Source organism: Cebidichthys violaceus, unplaced genomic scaffold (assembly GCF_023349555.1).
Source record: "Cebidichthys violaceus isolate CVI_PGR_0920_01 unplaced genomic scaffold, fCebVio1.0.p SCAF_49, whole genome shotgun sequence".
NCBI lineage: Eukaryota > Metazoa > Chordata > Actinopteri > Perciformes > Stichaeidae > Cebidichthys > Cebidichthys violaceus.
Window position 1 is genome coordinate 998,244 of NW_027176694.1, and position 25,758 is coordinate 1,024,001.

The window sequence follows — 25,758 nt, forward strand, 5'->3', positions numbered from 1 at the left end:
ATATAGAATTTTATGAATTCCTGCACATTGCAAAAGCATGACTAGAACCAGAAAGTAATAGAATAATAATAATAGAAACGTAACAGTTTAAGCATATCAGAAATAAATATATTGAAAGGAGGTTGTGCACAGTGGTATAAGAATACATAGTTAAACAAATAAATAAAAAGTTCTCAGTCTATCTATCATAGATGGATAGATGGATAGAGAGACAGACAGACAGCTAGGAGGTTGAGGATGTTGAGCGTGTCGCTGATTGGTCAGTTCCTCTTTACACAGCTGCAACACACTTCCGTTTTCCTTTCCCCGGAGCAAAGATGGCGGAATACGACCTCACCACCAAAATTGCTCACTTTTTAGACCGTCATCTCGTTTTTCCTCTGCTGGAGTTCCTGTCTGTCAAAGAGGTATGAAATATATAATCGTGTAAACATTTCGAAGCATTGTTTTCGTTGTTTCAAAAAGCTATATACGGCTTTCGAACAGTTTTGAAGCGGTGTGCGTGTTAAGGAGTTGGTCACATTTTCTGTAGCTGTGTAAAGTAAACGCATTCAACCAGAGTGGAGCCGGATATGTAGCTCCCTGTCTTCAAAATAAAAGCGACAAATACGTCACCTTTGATAAAAGGAACGGGAAACTGTTGTGGAGAACTGAACAAAAGACATTACAGAACAACGTGTCAGAGATTACATCAACGCACGCAGAGTAAACACAATTTGATATTTCGAAATAATTACGATATATTGTGTTACACACAGTATTACCACAAGTTACTTGATTGTTACATTGAAAATATAGTACCGGAAGTCATGCTTACATTCCATTGACTTTACAATGGTTGAGCCAGCCACGCGCTGTTTCAGAATCAGACGATTGTGGGAGAGCGCCTTATCCCTAAACCCGTATCAGTAGCTGGTTAAACACCGTCTATGGCTGTAACGTTACGCAGTTGTTCTGTGGTGCCTTTCATAGATGTTAGCACTCTGCAGGTCAGCCCAGATGCCGCCCAGTAGTTTATATACAGGGAAATTAACCAGTCATACCCCGGCTAGCACATGCTATGCTAACCCTTGGAAGCTAAAACAAGTTTCCTTTCCCATAATAACATAACGGAGCACATATTTAGGTATTTACGTATTGCTCAACAGCTGGAAGACATGTAACGTTATTAACGACGTCAACAACTTCTAGCAGACACCCGCCATGTTCACTTAAAGCAACGTGGTTGCCTAGCTAATCTTTAACGTGAATTGCTAAGCTAATAACATGCTACCCTTTAGCCAGTATGCCATTATGTCTCGGCTTGCCTGCAGTGATGGGTAATGGAAAAACTCAATTGACGTTAAAAGTACAATAACTCCTATTATAATTGCTGAAGTAAAATTAAAAAAAGACCATTTAACATGAAATGACTCAAAGCACAAGTAACTTTATGTATTAATATTGTTTAGTGTGTACGGGCCAAAGATATTAACAAGTCATTTTATGTAAGTCCCAGTCAAGTTTCAGTTCAGGTCAAGTCTCTTTTGTTCAATTAAAGTAATAGTCACTGTGCAACATGGTTATTTCTAGACAACGCACTTTGCGTTGCATGTTGATAATCTCTAATTTAGCTGTTTCTGTTTAATACAATTATTTTACTTATTGTTTTTTAAACTACATGAAGGTTTCAAGAAGATCACTTGAAAATAGTTGCCCAACCTAACTATCGTGGCCTGTATCTGTTAGCCATTTAAACCACTTTGTTTATTTATGAAGGGCCCTCCTTAGGATCCACCTTCTTCAATAGCACAGGCGACCAATACAATGGGATTATTCCTGAAGCGTATGAACGCCTTTACAACATTAATACTTGATGTGGCAATAATACAGGAGCAGCCCGTTGCTGAAAGAAGTAGGGTTACGCTACATCTCCACCCAATCCAGTGAGCGCGCCAGAGGACTCACTGCCAATTAAATTGTCCCCTTCATTAAAAGAGTGTCAAACAGGAAACAACATGGCGGCCTGCTCACAAAATGTGTTATTCTGTCTAAACAATCCACCGAAATCTGCTCGACTAGAGGATTCATTTAATCTATCGGAGGCAATCCAACATGGCCACCAGTGTGCAGTCACGGGATTTGAGTTACAACCGTAGAACAAGCAAACCTTTAAATTGAAAAATGAATCGGATTTTCTCAATTCTTGCCATCGCCTACCTCATAACGATATCTTAATCTTAACATCATAATATCTGTCACAAGCGCATGTCTCTTAGTCTCACGAGGACGAGCTGTTAAAGCTCTCATGCATAACTGCACACTGATCATTTTAGGCCATGGTGCAAGAAACGCATCGCAGATAACAGACTAGTTGTAACAAAGGCATGAATGGAACATTTAGTGAAGATAAAATGACTGTTGGTGTTCAAAGTCCTCTATCTGGCCATAGTTGATTTCACATCTCTAACCATATCACAATATACATATATATATATATATATATATATATATATATATATATATATATATATATATATATATATATATATATATATATATTGTATATCACAATATAACATGTTTCTATAATCGAATAAATAAATAGTTTATATGCAATAACCACTTGGGTTTACTACATTCTCAACGAATTAAAAGTGACTATTTTCTCATTTAATTCATACTTTTAGTGCAAAATAATCATATTTTCTGGGAAATTTGACTTGGTATGTGTGTATTATCAATATAGACGTAATTGTGTATCATTTCTTTATATGATTTCATCACGATATGATTGCATTGAATGATCTCGTATAATTAGTCTGTCTCCCGGCCCTCGTCTGGGGGGGGGGGGGGGTTCTCTGTAACCTGGTTGGATATTAACATCGTACACAAACACCACGCTCACCTCCGTCTTCCATCCTTGTCCCCGTGTGTCTTTAGATCTACAATGAGCAGGAGCTGCTTCACGGAAAGCTGGACCTCCTCAGCGACACCAACATGGTGGACTTCGCCATGGACGTGTACAGAAGCCTTTATTTAGACAAGGAAATCCCCCAGAGTAAGTGTCGACGCCTGGTTGGATACGCACTCCTCATCCCAATCGCACCAAAAAAAAAAAAAAACAACAACACCACACATAAAACCGAGGATGATGTTAATGTTGCTTTATAGAAATCGTAAAGGGGTACTGCACTACACCGCAGCACTCCATTCCCAATTGATTTAGCAGTAAACTTTGATAGTGTTTTCGGCGCTCGGGGTAGCGGGCCGTGTACACGTTGGTTTATGGTGCTGCTGGAGCTAATGGCTGTCCTCGTCCTCTCTGCGTCAGCTCTCAGGGAGAAGAGGACGGAGGTCGTGGCCCAGCTGAAGCAGCTGCAGTCCGAGACGGAGCCCATTGTGAAGATGTTCGAGGACCCAGAGACAACGAGGCAGATGCAGTCCACCAGGTAAAGCCCGTTTCCTAGTAGCCTTTCTCTGCGTTTCGATCAGAACCCTGAAATAGGTTTTTGATGAGCCTCTGAGGTCGTGAAGTTTGTTGCTGGTCTTACTTTGATCCGTGATTCTGGGATTAGTAAAACCGGTTATTTGAAACGGTAGAGCGGCATCGAGGGAGGATTCCGTGGAGTCCATGCGACTGCCTGCTTTGAATGAAAAAAAAAATGCATTCAGCCTCACAGCAAATACAGACGTAAAAAGTAACGGACGCAAGATGTTGTGGTTAACTGTATTAAGACTGTTTTGTCGTACGCCGTGATTAAAATAGTTTGGTCACATTCGGTCCTCATCCTCCTTTTGTTTCTTGGCGGGAGTGTGTACAGTTAATCAAAAGCATTTTCCATTTCCCCTCTCTCTCTTTTTTAGTTCATCCCGTTTTTTGTTATATTGTTTCAGTTGGGCTGCGGACATTTGTTTATTTAAGACACGGCTTTGTAGGAACTGTTATGTGAGATTGGAATCCTGATAATGGCAACATTGACTTAGCACATGTCTGTGCTATCGTTAGGTTGCTGTCAGGACGAAGAAAGGAGGAAATCGTCCTTTTTTTTTTTTTTTTTTTGGATGAGGGCTCACATGCCTGTCTTAAGTTATGCGTTGCTTTTTTTTTTTCTTCAAACCATTGGGTTCGTAAAACAATAGGAAACTCATCTGGGGTCAATGAAGAATTGTCTCTCGAGCCAACGGACACGCAAAAAGTTTTATTCCATCATTATGACCCAAATTACGCTCGATGCAGTTGCTTGTTTTTCACATAATTTCTGCGTTAGAGGATCATCCAGTGCTGGAAACCAGGAATGGTTTAATATTTGAATCCCAAATGCCCTGTCCTTTGGGGTTTACACGCGCCGATCCACAAAGCATTTTACTGGGTAATAGAACCTAATGGTCTAAGTACTTTTATTGAACAGTTAGCTAATAGGCCTACATGCCTTACCAGGCTTTATTTGGACAACTGCTGAAGCCAGCAACCGAGCCCAGCTATTATAATAAATCATGTTAGTACCATATCTATAAACAATCTGTCATCATAAGACACACTCCGTGGATTACGATCACCATTAGGGCGAACTATGATGCATGTTCTCATTTGTTTGGACTTGTTAAAGCAGCGAGGAACACTCTCGGTGGTTTTTGAGTCGACACGCTGCCGACGGCCCCTTGGGCGTTTTTTTTTTTTTTTTTTTTTTCAGCTCAGAAGGTGGCAGCGACGGCGCTGCGCAGACTTTTCCACCAACAGTTGCCACTTGTCGGACAGCTCGGCAGCTGACTCTCATCTAAATCTCACGACCAGTGCAAAGCACAGTATTAAGATATGTTGTACCCGCGTCAACACGTCCTGTGCTGAACGGCCGTGAAGGATTCTGCCTCGGCCTGAATGAGCTTCACGGAACTTCACGGCCGTTTTTGACGAAGCCGTAGAGACCTAAAAACTGTGCTGAGAAAAGAGTATTCGCTTTCCTCACCAGACATAATTTGTTAGACATGACTTGGATGGATTTGCAGTAGTCAAACCAAATGTAATAAACAGCCGATCACACCGTTTTTAAGAGTGGTCTTCATTCACGTTCCGCCGTAGACCAGAAGTGGAAAAATCTACCTGAACGGGACTCTGAACACCAGGACGCCGGCCAAACGGCGGCTCAAGTTAAACGGCCTCTAACTACAGAAACTCTTTTTCTTCTTTTGCAGAGATGGACGAATGCTCTTTGACTACTTGGCAGAAAAGCATAACGTAAGTTGGCCCGATCTGCTGACATCTCACTTCTCCGCTGCGTTTCCCATGGCTCCTGTGTGAACCCACGGTTGTTTTAGGGGGCGAAGTGGGAGGGGCGGGTCCGAGCGGGGAACTGCAGAACTACTTCCCAAAAACCCTTAACTCATTTTTCGCGGGTTTGTATGGCTTGCACAAAAAAATCCTGCGGACATTTGCATTCTGCGGTGACGTGTTAAGAATAAACGCTCGCGGACTCGTGGACGGAGCCGCAAGAATGCCGGAGGTTCTATATTTACCGGGACGTTTGGCTCCTCGCCCTCCCCCTCCGTCGGTCCCCTCCCACTCCGGTGTCCCGCTGACCTGCTCGCTGTCCTCAGTGCACCTCCACACAGCCCAGGCTGTGGGAAAGGAGCACCCACGGCCCGGCCCGGTTCTACGGGAGCTCAGTGACTGGGCCTGACGTCAGGGCGCTGCTGCGAGATATGGACAGCAGGAAGGATGGTTAAATATAGGAAGACAAGCAGGCCTGATATAGCCCTATATACCGTATATATATATATATATATATATATATATATATATATATATATATATATATATATGCTTCCTTACTGTTTACTCTCTGTTCATTTAGCAGCGGTGTGCCACCGAATGATGTTTCTGCTACAAATACATATGCAATAAAAGAATTCGATGTGCAGTTCAGTTCCGATGACAGCCCAGATGTTTGAGAAGTAATATCTGATGACTCGCCCTCACCCCGAAACACCAATATGTGACACAAAAGGGGGGGGGATTTCCTCCGGCGCCACAGCTGCATGACATTACAGGGCGAGCGCGATTTCAAAATATGTGTTGTTTTGACTCGGTCCGGCAACGATTCCCAATTTTTCTCCGTTTGTGATATTGATACTCCTCGTCTTCCTTTTTGAAGTTCCGTCAGGAGTACTTGGACACGCTGTACAGATATGCCAAGTTCCAGTACGAGTGCGGGAACTACTCGGGAGCTGCAGAGTACCTCTACTTCTTCCGCGTCCTGGTAAGTATTTTTTTTTCTTTTTTTTCTTTGTGACGTTTGCCGATAACCGCACGCCGTACCTCACTTAACAGAGTGTCTGTACCGTTTTGCCGTACCCATTTATAGACCGGCTGAAGGCATCTCTGACATATTAAAATTGAACATCGCATTATGTTTGCCAGATTCGCTTTAATTCCTCATAAGGCCAACACTCGCATAGGAGAGGAAGTGGACACTTAGAAGTAATTGAATATGAAAAGCTGATGTCACTGCCTGTTCAATTCCCCGCACGTCTTTAGTATTAGAGGGGGGGGGGGGGGGGGGGTAGGATCTTTTACGGGGCCAAGTGATCAGTGGTGGACCGGACTGCATAATCTGTCTGTAGTCTGCTTCAGCAGACAGCTTATTGATTTGAGTGCTGTGGCCACAGAGTCCCTAGTCACGACTTCCTGAGCGTACGGTGGGCTTAAGCTATGCGAGGCGTCTCTGGGTTAGCAGGGAGGGCTGCGCGCGTGTGATGTCTTTTCATTAGGCTGGTAGATAAAATGTTTATTCAACAATCAAATAATGCCAGAAGTATGTCACGCAAAAGACGATAATTATAGTTCACCAGAGAGTACTGGCAGTATTCTCGTCGGTGCACATGCACATTCCCTACTTCCTCTATAAACAAAGACTTGTTGCCTGGGTTCTGGCATTTGTGGCTTCTCCCGCTTTGCCCTCAGAAATGAGGGAACGATGAACCAGGCAGTGGACGGACTCGGCTCGACCGCCGCGTCTCAGAAGACTTGAGCACCTAACGGTGGCTGTGGTTACGAAGGAAGCTGCATCCTTGCAGTAATCGGCTTTCTTAGTGAGGTGGAAATCTCCAGTCTGGGGACACGTCGGGAACGACTCCTGGTTCGGTTCCAGGTGCCTTCACACTAGAGGTTTCTAGCAGGCGCTGATCCGCTGTTAACGAAATCCCATGGCACATTAACAGTGAAGGAGGGCGGTCCAAATTCACCACAAAAGGAAGTTAGGGTTAGGGGTTTTTTTTGGGTCACGGACCTGATTCTCCGGACGTTGTCCAGAGTTCACATGAGAAACACAACAGGTGTCAAGCTTGTGTATCAAATGTAAAAGTCACCGTGGGTCTCGAGGGAGTGAGCTGCAGGAAACACCAAGTGGAGGTTGTGTTGCGCCTGTCATGATACATCTTTAAAAGTCAACGTTATCTCAGCCGCAGAGTTCTCTACTGTGAGACGACCAAGCGGCGTGAACGACCCAGCAGCTCTGAGGTCTGCGTCCGAGCTGATCACATCATTAACTATGCAAGCAGCTGCGCCTGGCTGGCGTCAGTTGTTGCCTCCACTGAAGCCGCCTTCAAGGTCACATGTCGGGCATCCTCAGCCTGGTAGCCCCCCCCCCCTTGTTGACTTAGATTATTGTTCCAGTTGTAATAACACCACATTTCCAGCAGAGATTCAGCTCTCTTTTGACTCCTTCGATGTTATCTCGCATCAAGTGTTTGTAAACCCGAACCCAACTGAACGTCCCATCATGACCACTGGAAGCAGCCCACGTAGCCAGTGGTTTTCCAAGTGTCACTCACTCGTCCTCCTGCTTTTGTTTGTCTTCGGTTCGCCATTTAGCTTCGCGGTAAACCAGGGACTCGTGCCAAAACCACCCCCCCCCTAAAAGAATGGGCAAGAATAAGATCAACATTTTGTCTGTTCATTACAGCAGAAGACATTCAGACCGTCTTTTTTTTTTTTTGTTTTTTTTTGTTCCTATCCTAATTGGCATTTGATACTGCACCGCGTCGCCCCCTTGTCTTCCGGACTCGTCGTGACTCCGGCTGGTCGAGCACATGTCATCGCGCTGGAAAGACTTGGCAGCGGCTCCGAGCGACGATGAACCCGCATCGCTACCAACGACCCTCTTAACCCGCAGCAGTCGGGCACTTCATCTGATGGGTTTTTCTTACTGATCTGCTCAAATCCGTAGAAGGACGAGCAACATCCGAGACAAGATGACGGGTAATTCACCCGAGGTTTCCACTTCCACTCCCGACCAGAAAAATAAGAGAGGATTAAGAAAGCTCTTCAAAAGCTCGCAACGGATACGTCCCACTGTTCCAACAACAGTTGTTTATGGCTTTGCAACTCAGTCTAAATAAACCAAAATTGCTCTAATTGAGGTATGTTGTTCGAAGTCCAGCACTGATTTTTTATTTTTTTTTGTTGTACCCCTCATTTTGATTTCCAAGCAGATCAGGCTCTGTAACTAGATATCTGTTGCTTGCTCTCGACAATGCGAGAGGCTTTTCAGACGTGGAAAAAGGTAGAAATGGATTTCATTAGTGCGATTAGTCCCCCTCTTTTCTGTGTTTTGTGGACCTCCCATCCTCACAGGCCCCTTGTCCGTCTCTCCCTCCCCCGCATGGGAGAGGTGAGGCTCCATAAAGTCATTTAACGTGGGAAACCCAGTCAATTAAACGAAGGAAGCCAGCCTTGCAAAATCCATGCCTCGGGTCCAGTTACAGCGCGGCCTAGCCCGAAAAGAGCAACTTATTCATATCATCACTTAATGCAGGGATTGAATGTTAAGAATAAAGATTAAGTATCCCGACGGATCCCCAGCACAGTCCATTTATTGTTGCTGGTCAGTCAGCGAAAATGTGCCCCGTTTCACAAACCAATGGAAACTTAAGGTAACTGCTGGAAAAACCCAGGTACTGAAACTTTTCTAGCGTGGCCACTAGTGAAAGCCAGACTGTGTGTGAGAGAGTGTGTGTGTGTGTGCGTGTGCGTGTGCGTGTGTGTGTGTAGAAAGTTGCCATAATGACCTGAAGGTCAGCCAAACGTAGCAGGCAGGGACTTCCAGGAGAGAGGGAAAAAAAACCATAACAAACAAAACACAACACTTTCAACAGATGAGACGCTGACCTTTCTACTGCCAGTGGAGCCGGGGTTTTTTTGTTTTTTTTTCTCTCGCTGTTACAATGCTGATCTTTCTTGGGAGTTCTCCACTTTTAAAACCTTTTACAATGGACCCTAGTTGTGGTGTGAGACCAGAGAAACTCTGTTGTATCGGATAGATGGGCACGGGGGGGGGGGGGGGCACTACAGGAGAGCCACCATGTCACTATAGCAGCTCGTTGAAATGTTATCAGAGATTAACTGGTATTTGCCAAGTTTAAAAAAAAAAAAAAAAAAAAAAAATCCTCTATATCCGAATAATCTTAACCAATTTGTGGGGTTCCTGCGGAAGCCTGCTCTTTTTTTAGTGTTTCCTCTGCTTGCGCGTCTGTCCTGTCTCACAGTCCACTTCAGCGGCTGTCCGCCGGCGGACGGGGGCGTGTGGTTAGGATCTCGGTTTCTCTGGCCGCTCAGCAGACACCCACCCCTGACTTCCTGCTTGACTCATGTCACTGCGTCTGGTGTTTGGTGTTATCGTGAACCACCGCGGCGCAGAGTTTCCCATGAGCCCCCCCCCCGGGGGGTGTAGTCCAGTGTCCTACTGCAGAGCGGTTGCCTCGCCGAGCTTCAGAGGCATTCTCAACCTGTGCTTCATTACCTGGCTCTTGTTTGTTTTCAGTCTGTTCTGGAAATCAGACACAGTAGCCTGTGAGACATTTTCTTAGCGAGCGATTATCCTCACAAAGACGTGTCTTGTTAGCGTCAGTTCGTGTTTCAGCCTAATTACCTTGTGATAACGACGGAGTTGTGCAGAGTTACTGAGGGAAAAGGGTCGGGATTATTGCAGTTATCATTCTCAGGACTGAAGTGGAGTAAAAAAAAAAAAAAAAAGCAAATCTCACATTTACTGTATCGTCATGTTTAAGTGCCTGACCACCAGCACAGGATATGTCGTTGCGATTCTCAGTTTTTTTTAGATTTTCTAAGAAACTTAACATAAACTTTAGATTCTGTAATTAGTCTCCTTCTCCATCTGTCCTCGTAGAGCGGGCGATGGTGTAGCATCAACTATAAAGCAACAATCCCAGCTCATACAGCCTGTAGAACTGTTTGACCCACCAGCGTTGGATCATAAGGAATATGTTGTGGCTGTGTGAGCTGCTAGGTGTGTCTGCCTCACCCGTCTAATTGTTATTCTTTCTTATTGGTGGTCGCTCATTTTTCACTTAATTGTAGTTAATGGCACAATTCTTCATGTTTTAGTTTCCTACTTTTCGCTGGTGATATAAATGTAAATAAGGCCGGCTGACGACCTACGACGCAGCCACTGATTCCAAGTCTGTCGTTGCCGATTGGCCCGTTACTTTTGAGGACCTTCAGCCTTTCCCCATCAAGCGAACTGCTCTGCAAACAACATGCTTTAGTTCTAAGCAAACTATTCGGACAGCGTAATGACACACATGCTCCAAACAGGCCTTCACTTAATGTGGTAATCTAGCGATCAAACTCTCTGGTCAATGCAGTGGTTGTAGTATCTAAAAGTGCAGAAAATTTGGTTTCATTTAAAGCTAAACTGCCTTTCATGATGTCTTTTTTTTCTTTTTCTTCTCTGTCAAGTTCCATTCCCCGAGCATGACATGCTTTAATCCGTTCATCCAGCACAAATAAGAAAAGAAGCCGCTAAAGCCGAGCACGGAGTGGCCCCAGTCTCTCTGTGGACGAAATGTGTTGTTTTGTATGTAGCGTTGTGCCCGTCCGGCTTCTTAACAGCTCACCCGTGTCTGTTCCCCAAGGTCCCGGCTACAGACAGGAATGCCCTGAACTCTCTGTGGGGCAAGCTGGCCTCCGAGATCCTGATGCAGAACTGGGAGGCTGCCATGGAGGACCTCACCCGCCTGAGGGAGACTATCGATAACAACGTAAATGCCCCTCTTCTCTGAATTTGATACCACATTTAGATTCCCTTACATGGACTCTCATATTGACGTTTCACTTTCGGTCGAGCTCTGCCGTGGCATCTTCGTACACACACACACACACACACACACACACACACACACACACACACACACACACACACACACACACACACACACACTCACTCGTCTGACTACTTAAGAACTTGGATTCGAGTATGAAGTGGTTGTATGCTTGATGATCATTGTCCATTTAGGCAGCACCACTTACCCGTCATCTTTGCCTGTGTTTCTGTCTTTGTCCAGTCGGTCACCTCCCCTCTCCAGGCTCTCCAGCAGAGGACGTGGCTCATTCACTGGTCTCTCTTTGTCTTCTTCAACCACCCCAAGGGCAGAGACAACATCATCGAGCTCTTTCTGTACCAGCCGCAGTAAGTCACTTTTGTAGCGTTATTTAGTTTCTTGCTTTTTACGTCCAGGAAGTTGGGGAAACCTGGACAAGAATACCCGGAAGTAGTTGTAAAGATAAGATCCATTTCCACAAAACGAGAGCAACAGGAAAGGCCAGAGTTCTGCAGTTTGGTTGAACCGTGTCTCCGTCCATTAAGACACAGTGAAATGCGAACCAGTGTGAGCTAAAACATCCGCAGAATAGTCACTCGTGTGAGCCATTTTAAATAGCCGAGCTATGAAAGTGGTAATTGTGGAGCCAAAGAGGACTTGGAGAAAAGGTAATTGAAGGTGATTTTAGAACATTGACTTGACTTGGGAGAAAACCATTTGCTTCAATAACACATTTTTTGGGTGGTGGGCTTCTTCATGAACCCCGCTGGTATTTTTAAAGTGCTTTCAGAAGTGTGTGTTTTCGTGTGGTCTGTTTACTCTCCAAGTCGAGAACGGGGCCATGTGCTTCGCAGATCGGAAACTTTATACACTGCGTTAAAATTTGCACACCGCCTATTTTGATGTCGTTGCCCCCCCCACCACCCCCACCACCCCCACCGTTCTGATTGCAGGCTTGCATAATTGTACAGATGATTGGCCGCCACAGACGGCATGACAGGCGACCACAACACAGCACACTCCAATGTCTGGTTCCCCGGATTTTACTTAGTTTTTAATTTTATTGTGGACGATTAGGGAGGCCTGCCCAATAATTACTCCTGAAAAGCTCACCCAACCATCTGTGTGGACAAACTGAGGTAGTTCTGTGTGCTTTGCAGTTTCACAGTGGAGAAACCTCATGTTTTCCCCGCTGAGGCTTGGCTCTTGTTTTCCCATCTTCTGACGGTCAGTACTTCCTGTGGCTGAAGTCGGTGACCAGCGGCCGGCCTTCGGCTCCACATTTGACCTCCCTTTACCCCTGCAGTCAGCAGATGTTGGTCCAAAGCCGCCTTTGTGTACTATTGACGGACCGCACCGACTTCAGGGGGAAACGGTGCTCAGTAACTAATATGATGCAGGTGCAAACTGGGCAAACTCCACCGCCGCAATACGCCGCGAGGCACTCGATTGTCTCTATCACTTCGTTCCAATTGTTCCGCATGAGTTTCTGTTCCAGGCGAGCCGTGAAATGGGACCCCGGTTCCCGCGTCCCTCCTCCGTGTCCTCCCACAGTCCCCGTTGAACAGAGCAAATTTGAACTCGTACTTGATTTCTCGGCTGCATGCCTCAGTAGCATCCTCAGCAAACCAGAGCAGCGACGCTTGCTGCCTCCAAACTAAAGAAAAGAAGAAAAAAGATGAAGTCCCCCCCGAGTGGAGTGGGGTGAATCCCCCCCCCCCCCCACCCCCACCCCAGATATGGTACGGTGACTCATGCCCCCCCCCCCCCCCCCCCGGAGAGTGAGTAGGTGTAAGTTAATCAGGAACACAGTGCGGAGCGTTGCGGTCTTCCACGGGAGTCGAGCAACTACAAAGGGTGGGAGAGCCCTCCTCAAACCAGAATGGCCGCCGCTGTTTTTAGACTCGACATCACTACTGCCACAGGTCCCCTGTCCCTTTAATTGTTCCAGCTAATGAAACTGTTCCCTGAACACCATGTGTTCCTCTGGCTTCAGCTATTGAAGACCCGAAGGGGGGGGGGGGGCCCACTTCCTCCTTTCAGATTGAATTTTGGTCAATTTGGGGTTGAGTGGAGGGTGAAGTTCAAAGATAGACATTTAGAAACCAATAAGGGGTTTTGGTTGTGCAGTTTATGTCGATTGATTGCCATCTTGACAAGGAAAGTGGTGCTTGTGTGTGCGTGAGCAGACCTCGCGCCTTGTTTTTACAGAACCCTGTCTCCAGAGTTGGTGTGGGATTAGAATCAGCCTGTAACAAGCGTCCTGTCTCTTGTGTTCAGCCCTCAGCCAGTTGACCTGTGGTTGAAACATCAGTCCCTGGCGGATCGGGTTTCGGCTACTGGGCAGGTCCTTGCTCACTGATCTATATCTTCTTGCCAGGGTTTCCTTTTTCCACCTCCCTCTCATAGGACACTAATGAAAGAGATGGCTTAATGCTGGGTCCCGCGTCCAGGAGCGAGGGTCCTGTTAGGACATTTATCTGTTTTAGCCGCAAAAGGCCTCGCCTCTGTTCTAAATGCCAGGAAGCCCCGATGGGCAGCCCAGAATGTTCTGTTATGCGTCCTTGTAAAGATCATTGTCTTTGCTTTCATCAGTCCGATGAACCGTCATCTTTATCCTTCCTCATTCCAGATACCTCAATGCCATCCAGACGATGTGCCCACACATCTTGCGTTACCTGACCACAGCGATCATCACGAACAAGGACGTCCGCAAGCGTCGGCAGGTCCTGAAGGATTTGGTGAAGGTCATTCAGCAGGTACTGCACTTATTTATTTATTTATTTTTTTTATTTATTTTTTCTTTCCTTTGTGTTTACAAAGTGCACACAGTTATCAGCTCAGTGCTCATCGGCCACACAGGCTTTGGAGGATGAGTAACTGACCGTGTAACCCGATAGCCTTCGCTAACGCTTCCTTTTAAGCTCAGGGAGTGTGTGTGTGTGTGTGTGTGTGTGTGTGTGTGTGTGTGGGTTCAGGTCCAAGCTGGGGAAGGCCTTGAACTCGTTACTTCTGGTGAACGTGTACTTCGCCTTCTCCACCCGATGACTGAGCGCCGGCTCGGTGGCTCGTTGGTCATAATCACTAAAACGTGTTCTCTACTCCGCGGCCTCGGGTCAGGTTGGGTCTCTGACTGGAAGCGTGACTCGGACCGCCTCAGAGTTCACAATGTGCTTTCACTCAATTATTTAACGACTGTGCCCCGCAGGTTGTTATTTTGACTGCATAGTCATGATTGTCACCGTCTTCAAACGACCTAGGATTTATGATTTTCTGAGTGCTGATATTATTGATTTCTACATGTACATTTGATGGTGTTTGTCTGCTTTATTCTATTCGTCGTGATATAGCTTAAGCTAAAGCAGCTATGATTCATAATCGTATTGATGTGTTTCGGCCTGCTGATTGAATTGTATTAAATTTCTTTTTCCAGGAATCTTACACCTACAAAGATCCAATCACAGAGTTCGTGGAGTGCCTGTACGTGAACTTTGACTTTGACAGCGCTCAGAAGAAGCTCAGGGAGTGCGAGTCGGTGAGTAATCGCTTCAGTAACACTCGCCAAAATTCATTTCAACCTTTTTTTTTTTTTTTTTGTTTGTTCCCAAAGTAGCAGTTGGTTGTTGGTTTACTGTGCCTCTCCGTGACTAAACAGAGGTCTTCCGAGGACCTCCGGTGTGCAGAGGTCACACTCCTGAACTTTTCGCACAGCATGGCAGCAAAACCTCGTTAACAGTCGCATGATCTCCGTCCGACCTTCTCCCCGATCACTCTGCGTTTCTCTCTGCGTGGGTCCGGTTCAGACAGAACACTGACATAGAGGTCCTCCTTTGACACTGCATGACTCAGGCTGCAGTCAGATTTTTACTATGGCCTGTAATTGACCCATCAGGCTGGTAGTTAACAGTAAAAGCTTTATAAGCAGAAGTCTCTGCGGAGGCGTGCAGACACTCGTTTTAAGAGGGAGATCTGTCATAGCCCGGCCATTTGGAGCATTTATTTCAATTTTGGTTTGTAATGGCTGGACCTAAGTAGTAGTTCTTGATGCGGGAATAGAATGAGTAAACTATAAAAGTCCTCTTTGTGTGTTTGCTACTAAGCTGAACACTCGCTGATCAATGCCATTTGATACGTTACTGTGACCTCAAATGAGGAAGTAGACTTTTATTACTTTTTTTAAAGGAGCTGTCTTTAACGTTCAGAGCATTAATATATATATATATATATATATATATATATATATATATATATATATATATATATATATATATAAAATGATATGTAGCATTAATATAGCAGCAAACATCTCTTTGCTGAATAAAGACGTAGCGAAGTAACCTCTAGCGCCCCCTTCAGGTAAACACTGTTAGCTCTGTTAGCATTTTCCCCATTGTTTGAACTGTTAGCGCTGCTAGCACCATTAGCTATGAGCCTTCTCCATGTTCAGAGACGATAGAAATGCTCCCTATCTCGGATCTTGTGCTGATGTACTCCATTCTCCACAGAGAGAGCATCCTCTGGCTGCTTTGTGGTATTTTGCTTTAGAAACAAGCCGCCCTTACAGTACATGTGTTAAGACGAGGAATGCCTGTGCGACGTTATGATAAATGATGCGTAGCATTGATGGCAGTAGTCCAGCAGACCCTGTTATGTGGAGCTGGTCAGATTCTGTGGAGAGAGAGAGAGAGAGAGAGAGAGAGCAGGTGTCCTAACTGGTGTTGTCCTGAATGTGTATTTTGGTAACTCGATCACGTAGTTCATTCTCTGCGTACACGCTGTAATTTGGTTTCCCCTACGGACTCGATAATTTGGACCCGCAGAGGAATAAAAGGCAAAAGTCTGGCTTATTTGGCCCCTTTTTCATCTTCTGCCTCTTGACGATAAGCCTCCAAAATGAAAAACATCTGGCCCGATCAAATGGCTCCTTCCCAGGAGTAAATATGTATAAAGCATGTCAACGGTTTACTGGCGGTTCCGTTTCGTTTCAACTTCTTTTTAAGCTAATACAAAGAGTCTTCAACTTCCTAATTTGACTATTTAACAAATTAAAAAGTTAAAATCAAACTCACTTGGGGATGATTGGCTTTTTGTTAGCTATACAAAAAAAAAAATGAGATTGTTGTCGACCTTGTTCAACACTTTTTAGGAACTCGGTCTTGACCTCGCCTCACGGGGTTTTCTGTTTGCAGAGACTCTACTGAGGTTTAAACAGTTGCTGAAAAACAAACCCGGGTTATCCCAGGTGCCTTTTAACGCCGGCCTGCCCAGTCGGCCTTATCAGAGCATGTCCAGTAGGCACAAAAAGCCCTCTATTGACCTCCATTCAGTTCACAGGCAGGTCTAGCGAGGTGGGTGGTTCCAAAATGTTAAACAGCACCTTTAATGCATTACCTGCGATGGTCTGCAAACATCCCCCCCCCCCCCCAAATGGTCTTGTTTGAAGTCAGCAATGCAGTTTTTTTTTTTTTGTCTCTCTCTGCAGAAATTCACACGCGAGCCTTTAAAAAGTGCATTATGTCAGAGTTGAAGGGAGGTTTCACAGACTGGAGGGCTTGAGGTAAACGGATATACCCCGTTGGGATGGGCTCTCGTCTTGATGAGCATTTGTAATGCATCAGTTTTGAGCCACTGAGAAGAGTGGCAACCATCTATTAACTGATTGCCGCAGTAGCAAGATATGGGTATTGTTTTCAGCTCTCCTGCCTTTTGGTTCGGTGTTCCCTGCATAATGGTTTGAGCCAAGTGCTTTAAAATGGGTTTAGCTTGGTTTAAATTGTCCTCTTCGGACTGTACAGTTTTCCCACTCCACTCCAATCTGGAATCGCTGTCAGATGTTCCACGCTTGCACGTCAAAGAATGAAAAGTGTAGGTCTACCTATAGGGCCCTCAAGATTGGGCATGAAAGGGTTCTTCTCAGAATTTGCTGAAGCTCCGTGGTCTGAATCCCAGATGACAGTAATTGGGGCACTTAACTGTTCAAAGTTTATCAGCCTTAGATAAGCGCCGTCGCAGCTGAAACGCGCGCTGCCCGATAGCGCCATGCAGTTGGGATCCGTTCAAGCGCAGCTCTGCGCAGATAGCAGCTTCTTTTTTTTTTTTTCTGAGCTTAAGCAAAACAAAAGAATCTTGGGAGAACTTTTCGTTGAACACGGAGGCCTGCGATGTGAAACGGCGCTCGACGGAGAGTCGGAATGCGGCGAAGCAGTGAGAAATGGGAGCGTTTCTCACACACACACACACACACACACACACACACACACACACACACACACACACACACACACACACACACACACACACAGCGGTACCTCCTGGGGCCACAGCCGGGTCACGAGCAGTTACAGTAGATGAATTGGCCATATGCGGGCGGTGTCGAAGTGTCCAAAGCCGAGGCCGTAACAAGCCGCAGGTGATGCAGCGCGCAGACGGCTGAGAGGACTTGCTCTCATCTGTGAGTTTATTTGGACTGGTGGTCGCTACGGTTGTTGGCCGACTCGTAGCCGAGACGTTCGGCGATCCCGCACAGCGGAGTTGACACTACCAGCGGACCAGATGACTGGCGATAAGTCACCGGCGGCGCGGCCACCGCTGTGGTCGGCTCCGCTCCTCCTCTACCGTCCCGCGAGGCGGTTGTAGAATTTGAACTGTTTGTTTTTGATTTGAAGCACCTTTACAGCCGCGATTACTGCCTTGCAGAGGGAACTCAATGAAACCTTTTTGCCACTGTGGTCCTCCCCTCACTGTTTACTCCAAACCTTTTCATATAAAATGTATTGGATTTGGTTTCGGTTAATAGATTCTTTTAATTGAATAAGACGTGAATGTCCGGAGACGGACTGATTGAAACGAGTAATGCTCCACTCATGACTCTCCATTGCTGTTCAATGTAAAAGCTGTGCCCGTTTGGCCTCACTCAAACAGCTGTAGGACAGACGTCGAGGGCGGACCTATAAGCAGACAGCAATAGCTCTGCATCGTGTTCACACTCGCTCTTATGTAACGATGCTCTCTCTCCGTCTCTCCAGGTTCTGGTGAACGACTTCTTCCTGGTGGCCTGCCTGGAGGACTTCATTGAGAATGCCCGCCTGTTCATCTTTGAGACCTTCTGCCGAATTCACCAGTGCATTAGCATCAAGTTAGTACCGCAACACAACACGGCCGCTTCTAGGAAGCACTGCGCTCGCCGCAGGATTCAGGCGCACGTCCTTTTAAGACTAACAGGAAGTCCTCCGTGCTATCGCTAGACTTTGTGAGCACCATGTAAACAGGAAGTAAAGCGCACGGGGCTTTGTGATAAGTGGAATTTCTCCTTACAGATAAGTGTTTATTGCCCCCTTCCTACACACACACACACACACACACACACACATATCTTGAGGATTAGGCATTGTGAGGTTTAACTGCTTCCAGGTCTCCACAGGTTTGCTCTGCGCACTCAACTTTTAAGACCACCTGTCCGAGGCCAATTCACGGAGCGTTTTGTCACCGGAGAGAGGTCAGGGTTTAGGCGGCTTTAGACGTTCCCAGCTGCTGCGACGGGCGGGAATCTCTCGCCTCCTTTTCTTCGGGTGAACGGGGGTCGGCGGGTTTAATCGGTCTCCATTGATTCCTAGTTCAAAATCCAGTTTAGTTGCATTCAAATCAAATTGACTTTGGATGCTTGCCCAAAACCAAGACATTTAGTTGATGCTAATTATAGTGAGCATAAAAAAAAGATTACAGTAATTGTCCGCAATTAAGAGAGATTACGGGATTTGGCTGTTTCTTTACACCGACGTTAGAGAGTGACAGAGATAACGCCTCACGCTTCTCTGCCATTAATCCCCGTCTTTCGTAACGGTGGATGTTTACCGCCGCTCTCAGAAGCTCCGGTCACGGCGAACGTGGGAGATTTCAAGGAACACTGTCCACAAACACACGGTGTTCCTCGGGAGAGAGGGAGGGAGCGAATTACTTCTGTTGACACGCGAAAATGATGGCGCTGACGGTTACATGGAGCCGCCGAGGTCTGTAGTCAAGGTTGAACCGTGGAACACGATCGGGCCCCGTCGAAATCTCCAGTTGCAGATTGTCTGGAATTGATTAGGAGTCCGGGTTCTTTTTGGCAGACTTACTGCAATTGGATCCATTTACTTGTTAAGGACCACAAAGGTTAGTAGTAACGCTGAAAGAGGAAGTCGAACGGTGATTTTTCTGCTTTTTGTTTCTTTCTTATGCTTTTTGTTTGAGGTTTTTAAAGCGGGAACACAAATGTCGGGTCGTAGTCGGGGATCTCTGTTTTTATTTTCGGCGGCGTTATGACGATGGACGGGGCGCTGTCTATTTCTGAAACGCACCCAAATTCCAAGTCATTAGTCCTCTTACCCAGAAGCCCTCTGCGCCCAAGCGTGGACTCAAATGAATTTGATGGCTGTTTTTTTTTTTTTTTTTTTAATGAGGACATTTTTTACAGCCGCTGGCCGTGATGGTTTCGCAGATATTTAGCTCGCCTTTTGCCCACAGCTTGGGACGCAAAAGTAGACCAGAAGTTGGCGTAATTAAGTTATTTTATGCAATAAAGGCTTCTGTAGAATGTACTGTAGGCAGTAGAACTGTGAGTCGTAATTGCACACACACACACACACACACACACACACACACACACACACACACACACACACACATCCTTTTGTCTAGACTTCTCAGTGTCCCGAGTGTGTGTTTCCAATTTGGCTTTGTTTTCCTTGTTTGATTTACAGGGTTTATTTCCTCAGTCCTCCCATGAACGAGACCCTGCGCTGACCTCAAACGCACACTCGTCCTTTGACATTTGGAGTAAACGCTGTAGACACATGATCATTTGGGCAGTTTTCTTTTTTTTTTCTTTTTTCGTTTCCGCCGTCATCACCAGATTGTATTTGTACACAGCTCACTAGTAGTTGGAAGCAGCATCTCGTGTTTTTGGATGCAACACTGAGGATCTTTCCACCTCACAATTGAGTCATTAAAAAGACCACACGATCATTTCGGTTTCCCCCGAGAAAAAAAAAAAAAAAATCAATTTTAACCCCAAGTCAAAAGGCGAGGTTTTCCCAAACAACACTATCATATGTTAGCGTTTACCGACGCATTCATTTTAGGCCAGCCGCGTGAAGGAGGCTCTTCTTTTGAGAAAGATCCCCCACCGCCGCCGTCCTCTAACGGAGCTACACCCCAAAGCCCGACCCCTCTCTTTAAGTGTGAGCTTGAGACCCAAAGGACACCCCCCCCCCCCCGAGCCTGAAGTCGAAAGCTCAGGAGCCAGAGTGAGTAAAGGGTCGAAATGAAAGTGATCCCCTCTCCCCCGACGAACGGGATCATGGTTGTGTAAAATAAAACCGGTCGTGGAGGTTGTCTGCTTGGCTTAAGGGCCAAAGGATGTCAATATTATGGGTTGTATGAGTCTGACCCGTTCCCTGCTGCCTCTCACATCTCCCTCCTCTCCTCTCTCTTTCCCCCCCCCCCCCCTCACCCTGAGGTTTGAGTCGGGTGGGCTGCCGTACACCTCTCAGAGAGACAATGAGATAGAGTGACCCTGCTCTGATATACAAATGTCCTTCCTGGGCGGAAAACATTGCCAGACTTTCTTTTGTAAATTAAATTAGAGGACTTTTCGGGCTGGTACGGGCCGAGGCCCTGGGCCTTTTTTTTTGGGGGGGGGGGGGGCGGGGGCACACCCTTGTGTTCCTGTGTTATGCTGCACGAATCACGTTCAGAGGGGTCAGGGGTTACCGCAACTCCCCCGGCGAGGAAACCAGATCGTGTTTGTTTTGATCGTCGTATCTGACCTGGACTTGACTGACATGCGCCCCCACTTTACTCAATTTGCCAAACAAAACACCCGGCACCCCGGCACAGCAATCACTTCATCACACGGGCAGAATGGGAACCAATAACTAATCTCATTCAAATTTGCCTGGGATTACTTGTTAGGTAAACACGTGAAGGGTGTTCTGTCAGTGAGTGTTGACCATTGTGTTTGTAGTTTTACCGTTGAAAAGCAACATACAGGTTTGGACACAATCCCACAGACCTATATGTGTATATAATAGCCTGTAGTCGCCAGTATTTGTTGATCGATTCTGCTCGATAGTGGTTTTTGAAGAGGTATTTTAAGTTTTTTTTAAAATCATGTTGCATTGCATTATATTATATTGCGTTATAATCCAAATGACGCCGACTCAAACCCAAGTCTTTTGCTGTCTGAGCCGTCAGTCTGAGCTATAACCATCGGTAAATGTGCCGTTTACTCTCCATTAGCGGCCTTCAGGCCTGCACACTCCAATGTGTGATGTCCACGGTGCATTTCTGTGATCACAGGCATGTGTTATCCATCACCGCCTAAACTCGCCGTCATGAGACAGCTGACACTTTTCCAAACTTGTTAGGCTCCCAATAATGATCCATAGGAGCAATTTGGTTGTCAGGCATCATTTTCCGCAGGTTCTGAGGCCCCGGCGTGTAATCAGTTGTCCAGCAGAGCCGTGTGAGCGGTTTGTCGGCGTGAGTGACGGGTTGATCAGTCTCCCCGTATCCGTTTTCCCCCTCCTCTCGGGCCGCCGGGACGCACATGAATCAACTCGCAGCCGGTGCTTTTCCATCTCGTCGTCCACATCCTCCATCACTCCGCCGCGGTGAGAGTGTTGAGAGAAATGCGCTGTCACTGGGAGACCAAACCCCGCTTGGCTCATTATGCCGAGGGAACGCTTTTATTTGTTGGTTATGCTTTTAATGCCTCATCCAGACACTGACATCATCGCCTCCCTCCCCCCCCCCCCCCCCCTTCTGTATGTGGCTTTGCCACCATTTCGCCAACAGCCGTGGGTTAGAAAGTGGTAGTCTCGGTGAGCCTTGAGGTAAGAACGACATTATCACAAATCCCAAAGATTACTTTCCACCAAAAGAATGTCTTAAATAAGTCAGACTCTGAGAGCGACAGCTAGAATCAGTATTCCTGGTGGTGGGGATCTGTGTTAGCGGGGCCGTGGCGTGAGAAGTGGTGCGGACGGGCAGATTGTTGCTTACTCACCGAGCAGGTCTCTCAAAATGTGATGAATGGACCAGGAAGTGATAATTAGTAGAGTGAACTTTTATTATAGGCCTTATTACTCCTATACGTGTGTGTGTGTGTGTGTGTGTGTGTGTGTGTGTGTGTGTGTGTGTGTGTGTGTGTGTGTGTGTGTGTGTGTGTGTGTGTGTGTGTGTGTGTGTGTGTGTGTGTGAGAGCTATGGTTGCTGTAGTAATTGTGGGCAGTACACAGAGATTTGGAGTAGTATTTATTGGGCCCTTATATGAAATGCGGTAGGCGTGGAGGGTGGTGGGGGTCAGACGGGAGGAAGGGGGGCAGGAAATGCGTGTGTGTGTGTGTGTGTGTGTGTGTGTGTGGGGGGTGTGGGGGGGGCCTAGATGGGGGTATCGAGAGGGGTCTAGTTATTTGAAAGCCACAAGGAAGCCAGCTGCACTGGGGAAAGCTCTGCATCAAAGAATGGCAGCCAGCCACCCCCCCCCCACCCCCCCCCTCCGCTGTGACTCAGCCACGTCTCTCGCTGTATCAAAGAGCGGTGCCGCTCTCGCCGTGAGGGGACAGTCACCGTGTGTCACGACGGGTGTCAGCAGCCAGGTGGGGAGGGAAGAAAGAAACGAGGATAAGTAACCGCAGTGGGGCAGGTCCCAGCACGTCTAATTGAGTTCTCCTCACGAGTCCTGTAAATCAAGCTTCCATTAGCCGAGGGCCATTAGGAGTGTTTTCGGGGTGGCTTTCGTGTCGTACACCTCTCTCCCCTGAACACAATGCGTCGGCCCATTTATTAGCACTGTCGAATGACAAATAATGACGAGTCACTTTGCACATAATGGGCGACATCCATCACGACGTAGTGCAGTTGCCCGCCTGAGAGTTCTTTGGCGTTGTGACCATATTTCCTCTATGCATCAGCGCCTTCAGACGGCAGCCCGGTTTCAAAGGACCGGTCTGAAAACGGCAGAGATTTGAACGGACGAGTGCACATTGGTCACATATTGTCTTACTCAGCAGTAATAAATTCAGTTTATTTATATTATGAAATGGCATTTTTTTTATTTATTTTTTTGTTTGTTGACATTTGTCTTTGGAACAAGAATTCAGGCTCAGGCACAGCAGCAGCTCTCAGAGCTTAATGCTGGTGTCAGCATGCTGGAACGCTTACAGCTTAGTTAAGCGTGTTAGCGTGCTAACATTTGCTAATTAGCACTGAACACACAGCTGAGGCTGATCAGTCTCTCAAGCGTTTGGTCATAAACCACAGTGTAATGCTAACTGATGTTTTAAATCTGAGTCGGGCTCTAGAGGGGAAGCTGAGGAAGCGCAACTTTGTCCTCCGTAGCGCTGTGCTGCTAGCATGGCTAAAGCAAACTAGACCATCTAGTGGAATCTGTAAAGTCAGGTTTTAATGCAGGGTCAGTGCAGACTTAGGTTTAGATTTGCTAAACTGGTCCGTCACAAATGTAAAGGCACCAGTGATGGTGGTGAACTTCATAATTCTGAGGGGATACTTCCTTAATTCTACGAGGTCCTCATATGGTACCAGTAGACCCAGACTTGATCCCCTAGTCAGGGTCAACGTCCTTGGGGTATTCTCTTCATTTTCGGGACAATCTGCCCTTTTCCGTTGGAGCTTCATGTCTCTCCGTTTCCTCAACAGCATGCTGGCGGACAAGCTGAAACATGACCCCCGAGGACGCCGAGAGATGGATCGTCAATCTCATCCGCAACGCCAGGCTGGACGCAAAGATAGACTCCAAACTGGTGAGACCTTCCGTCTTCTTCGTCAACCGGGTCGCCTCGCCACTTAACTAATGAATCAAAGCAGCCCTTTGCACATGGCGGGGCGGTACATACGGCCCTTTTCAGATGCTCTTCCCGTGTGACTCGAGAGGGACGAGGAGACATTATTTATGTCCTGATTTTGTAATTGAAAGGTGCGCCGTGAAGACATTGTAACCACGATGTCTCACCGTTGTTGGGTCCCTTCTGTGAGGCTCTGAACCTGCATGTTTTGCCATAGACATCACAACAGTTCTCTGTAATCAGCAAAATCACTGCCCGGTCCTCCAGAATGACATAGAATTATCGAGCCGTGCCTACAGTAGATGTGGACCTAAGCGGCCTCTGGTTGGCGTTCGTAGCGCTGTGTGTCTGCAAGAGCGAATGCGATTGGCTTATCGGGCTGCTGAATCTGTTGTCCGTTTTTTTTTTTTTTGTTGTTGTTGTTGTCCCGTGTTTCTAGGGCCATGTGGTCATGGGGAACAACGCCATCTCGCCTTACCAGCAGGTGATTGAGAAGACCAAGAGCCTCTCGTTCCGCAGCCAAATGTTGGCCATGAACATTGAGAAGAAGCAGGCCCAGAGCACCAAGACCGAGGCGAGTAAAGCACACACTGTACACACAACCGCCATTCCCAGCTCGCCGGTCAGATTCAACATGAAACTCATGGGGGCAGTTCAAAGTGCCTCCAAAAGTTCAGCTCAAAAGAACAAGGCTGAAGATGTTGATGAGCGGCCATCAACAAAAGCTCTCTTTACACGAAAATCAGCCAGTAAGGAGCAAGTTTAACAGAGCCAACGCTTTCTCCCTCCATTGCCCTTCAAAGGCCTAATGACAAGGTAGATCCCAAACAACCATAAAATGATGCCTGAGCTCTGTGACTCAGCCCGGCAACGTAAATAAGGTGGACCCTCGCACTAGCTTACTGAACATCACTTAGAGCCCTGGAGTTCCCTGCACTTAGGACCTGTTGCAGATGTCTGGCTCGGGGTCCCGTCGTCCCATTTAAACGGTGCTTTTTTTTTGATGTTGACCTTGTGCGCTTTTTAGTGGTATGTAGACATTTTCAAGCACTGCAACTGCACAGAATGTCACAATCACGCACATAACTGAAGCGAGCCGTCGCTTCACACGACCCCCCTCTCCTGTCAAAATCAGATCGATGGGAACCGGCACCAAGGCCACGGAGTTGCGACAGACATGTTAAAGTGTTACCCGTTTTTTGCCCGTCTTTGATGTGCTCAATTACCCTCCTCCCTATTGTTTGCATATCTGCAGCAGGAGTGCTGCCATAACCCTGTCCTGTAAAAAAAACAAGAAAAAAAACAAGAAAAAAAGGAGCATGCAAAGCCCCCCCCCCCCCCTTATTAAGGAGATTTTGTAATTAGACAAAGAGGCTGCAAACAACTCGTAGAGCGCCGTTGCATCCTGCTGGTCCTCAAGGCTACAAATCACTTTTATTTAGGGAACCTTTACTGCCTCCCATTTGGGCCGGGCGGCTCCGGGTCCCTGTCAGCCCCTCGCAGCTAAACGTCAGCACTTAACTGCTTGCATATGTACGGAACTTTGTCACATTTCCCACAGCGAGATTTCCTCGAGTGATCCACAAACGGTCTAATTTTGCATTATTTTTTTTTTCCTTTTTCTTTGCAGACACCAAACTGGGCCGGTACTGAAACTGGATTTTAGCCACACAGCGAGGACGAGATCCATCCTCTGTCACCGAGTTGCATCTTTTTATCCCACACTTGTATCTCAAAGAGCACAGAGTGCTGTTTTTTTTCTTTTTTTTGCACTTTGTCATCACCAGTTCAATAAAAGTGACCAACAAAAAAAAAA

General features: G+C 46.6%; 1 protein-coding gene across 1 annotated transcript; it reads left to right on the top strand.

Annotated features, from left to right (window-relative positions):
- The first annotated feature begins 287 nt into the window (after positions 1-287).
- Positions 288-25,758, top strand: eif3ea (eukaryotic translation initiation factor 3, subunit E, a). Its single transcript, XM_068730053.1, is given in 14 exon segments — positions 288-407; positions 2,923-3,040; positions 3,314-3,431; positions 5,173-5,215; positions 6,132-6,236; positions 10,912-11,037; positions 11,341-11,465; positions 13,730-13,856; positions 14,531-14,632; positions 18,123-18,232; positions 23,797-23,815; positions 23,817-23,900; positions 24,382-24,516; positions 25,573-25,758. Coding segments are annotated over 14 exon segments (1,338 nt in total). The 5' UTR covers positions 288-317; the 3' UTR covers positions 25,609-25,758.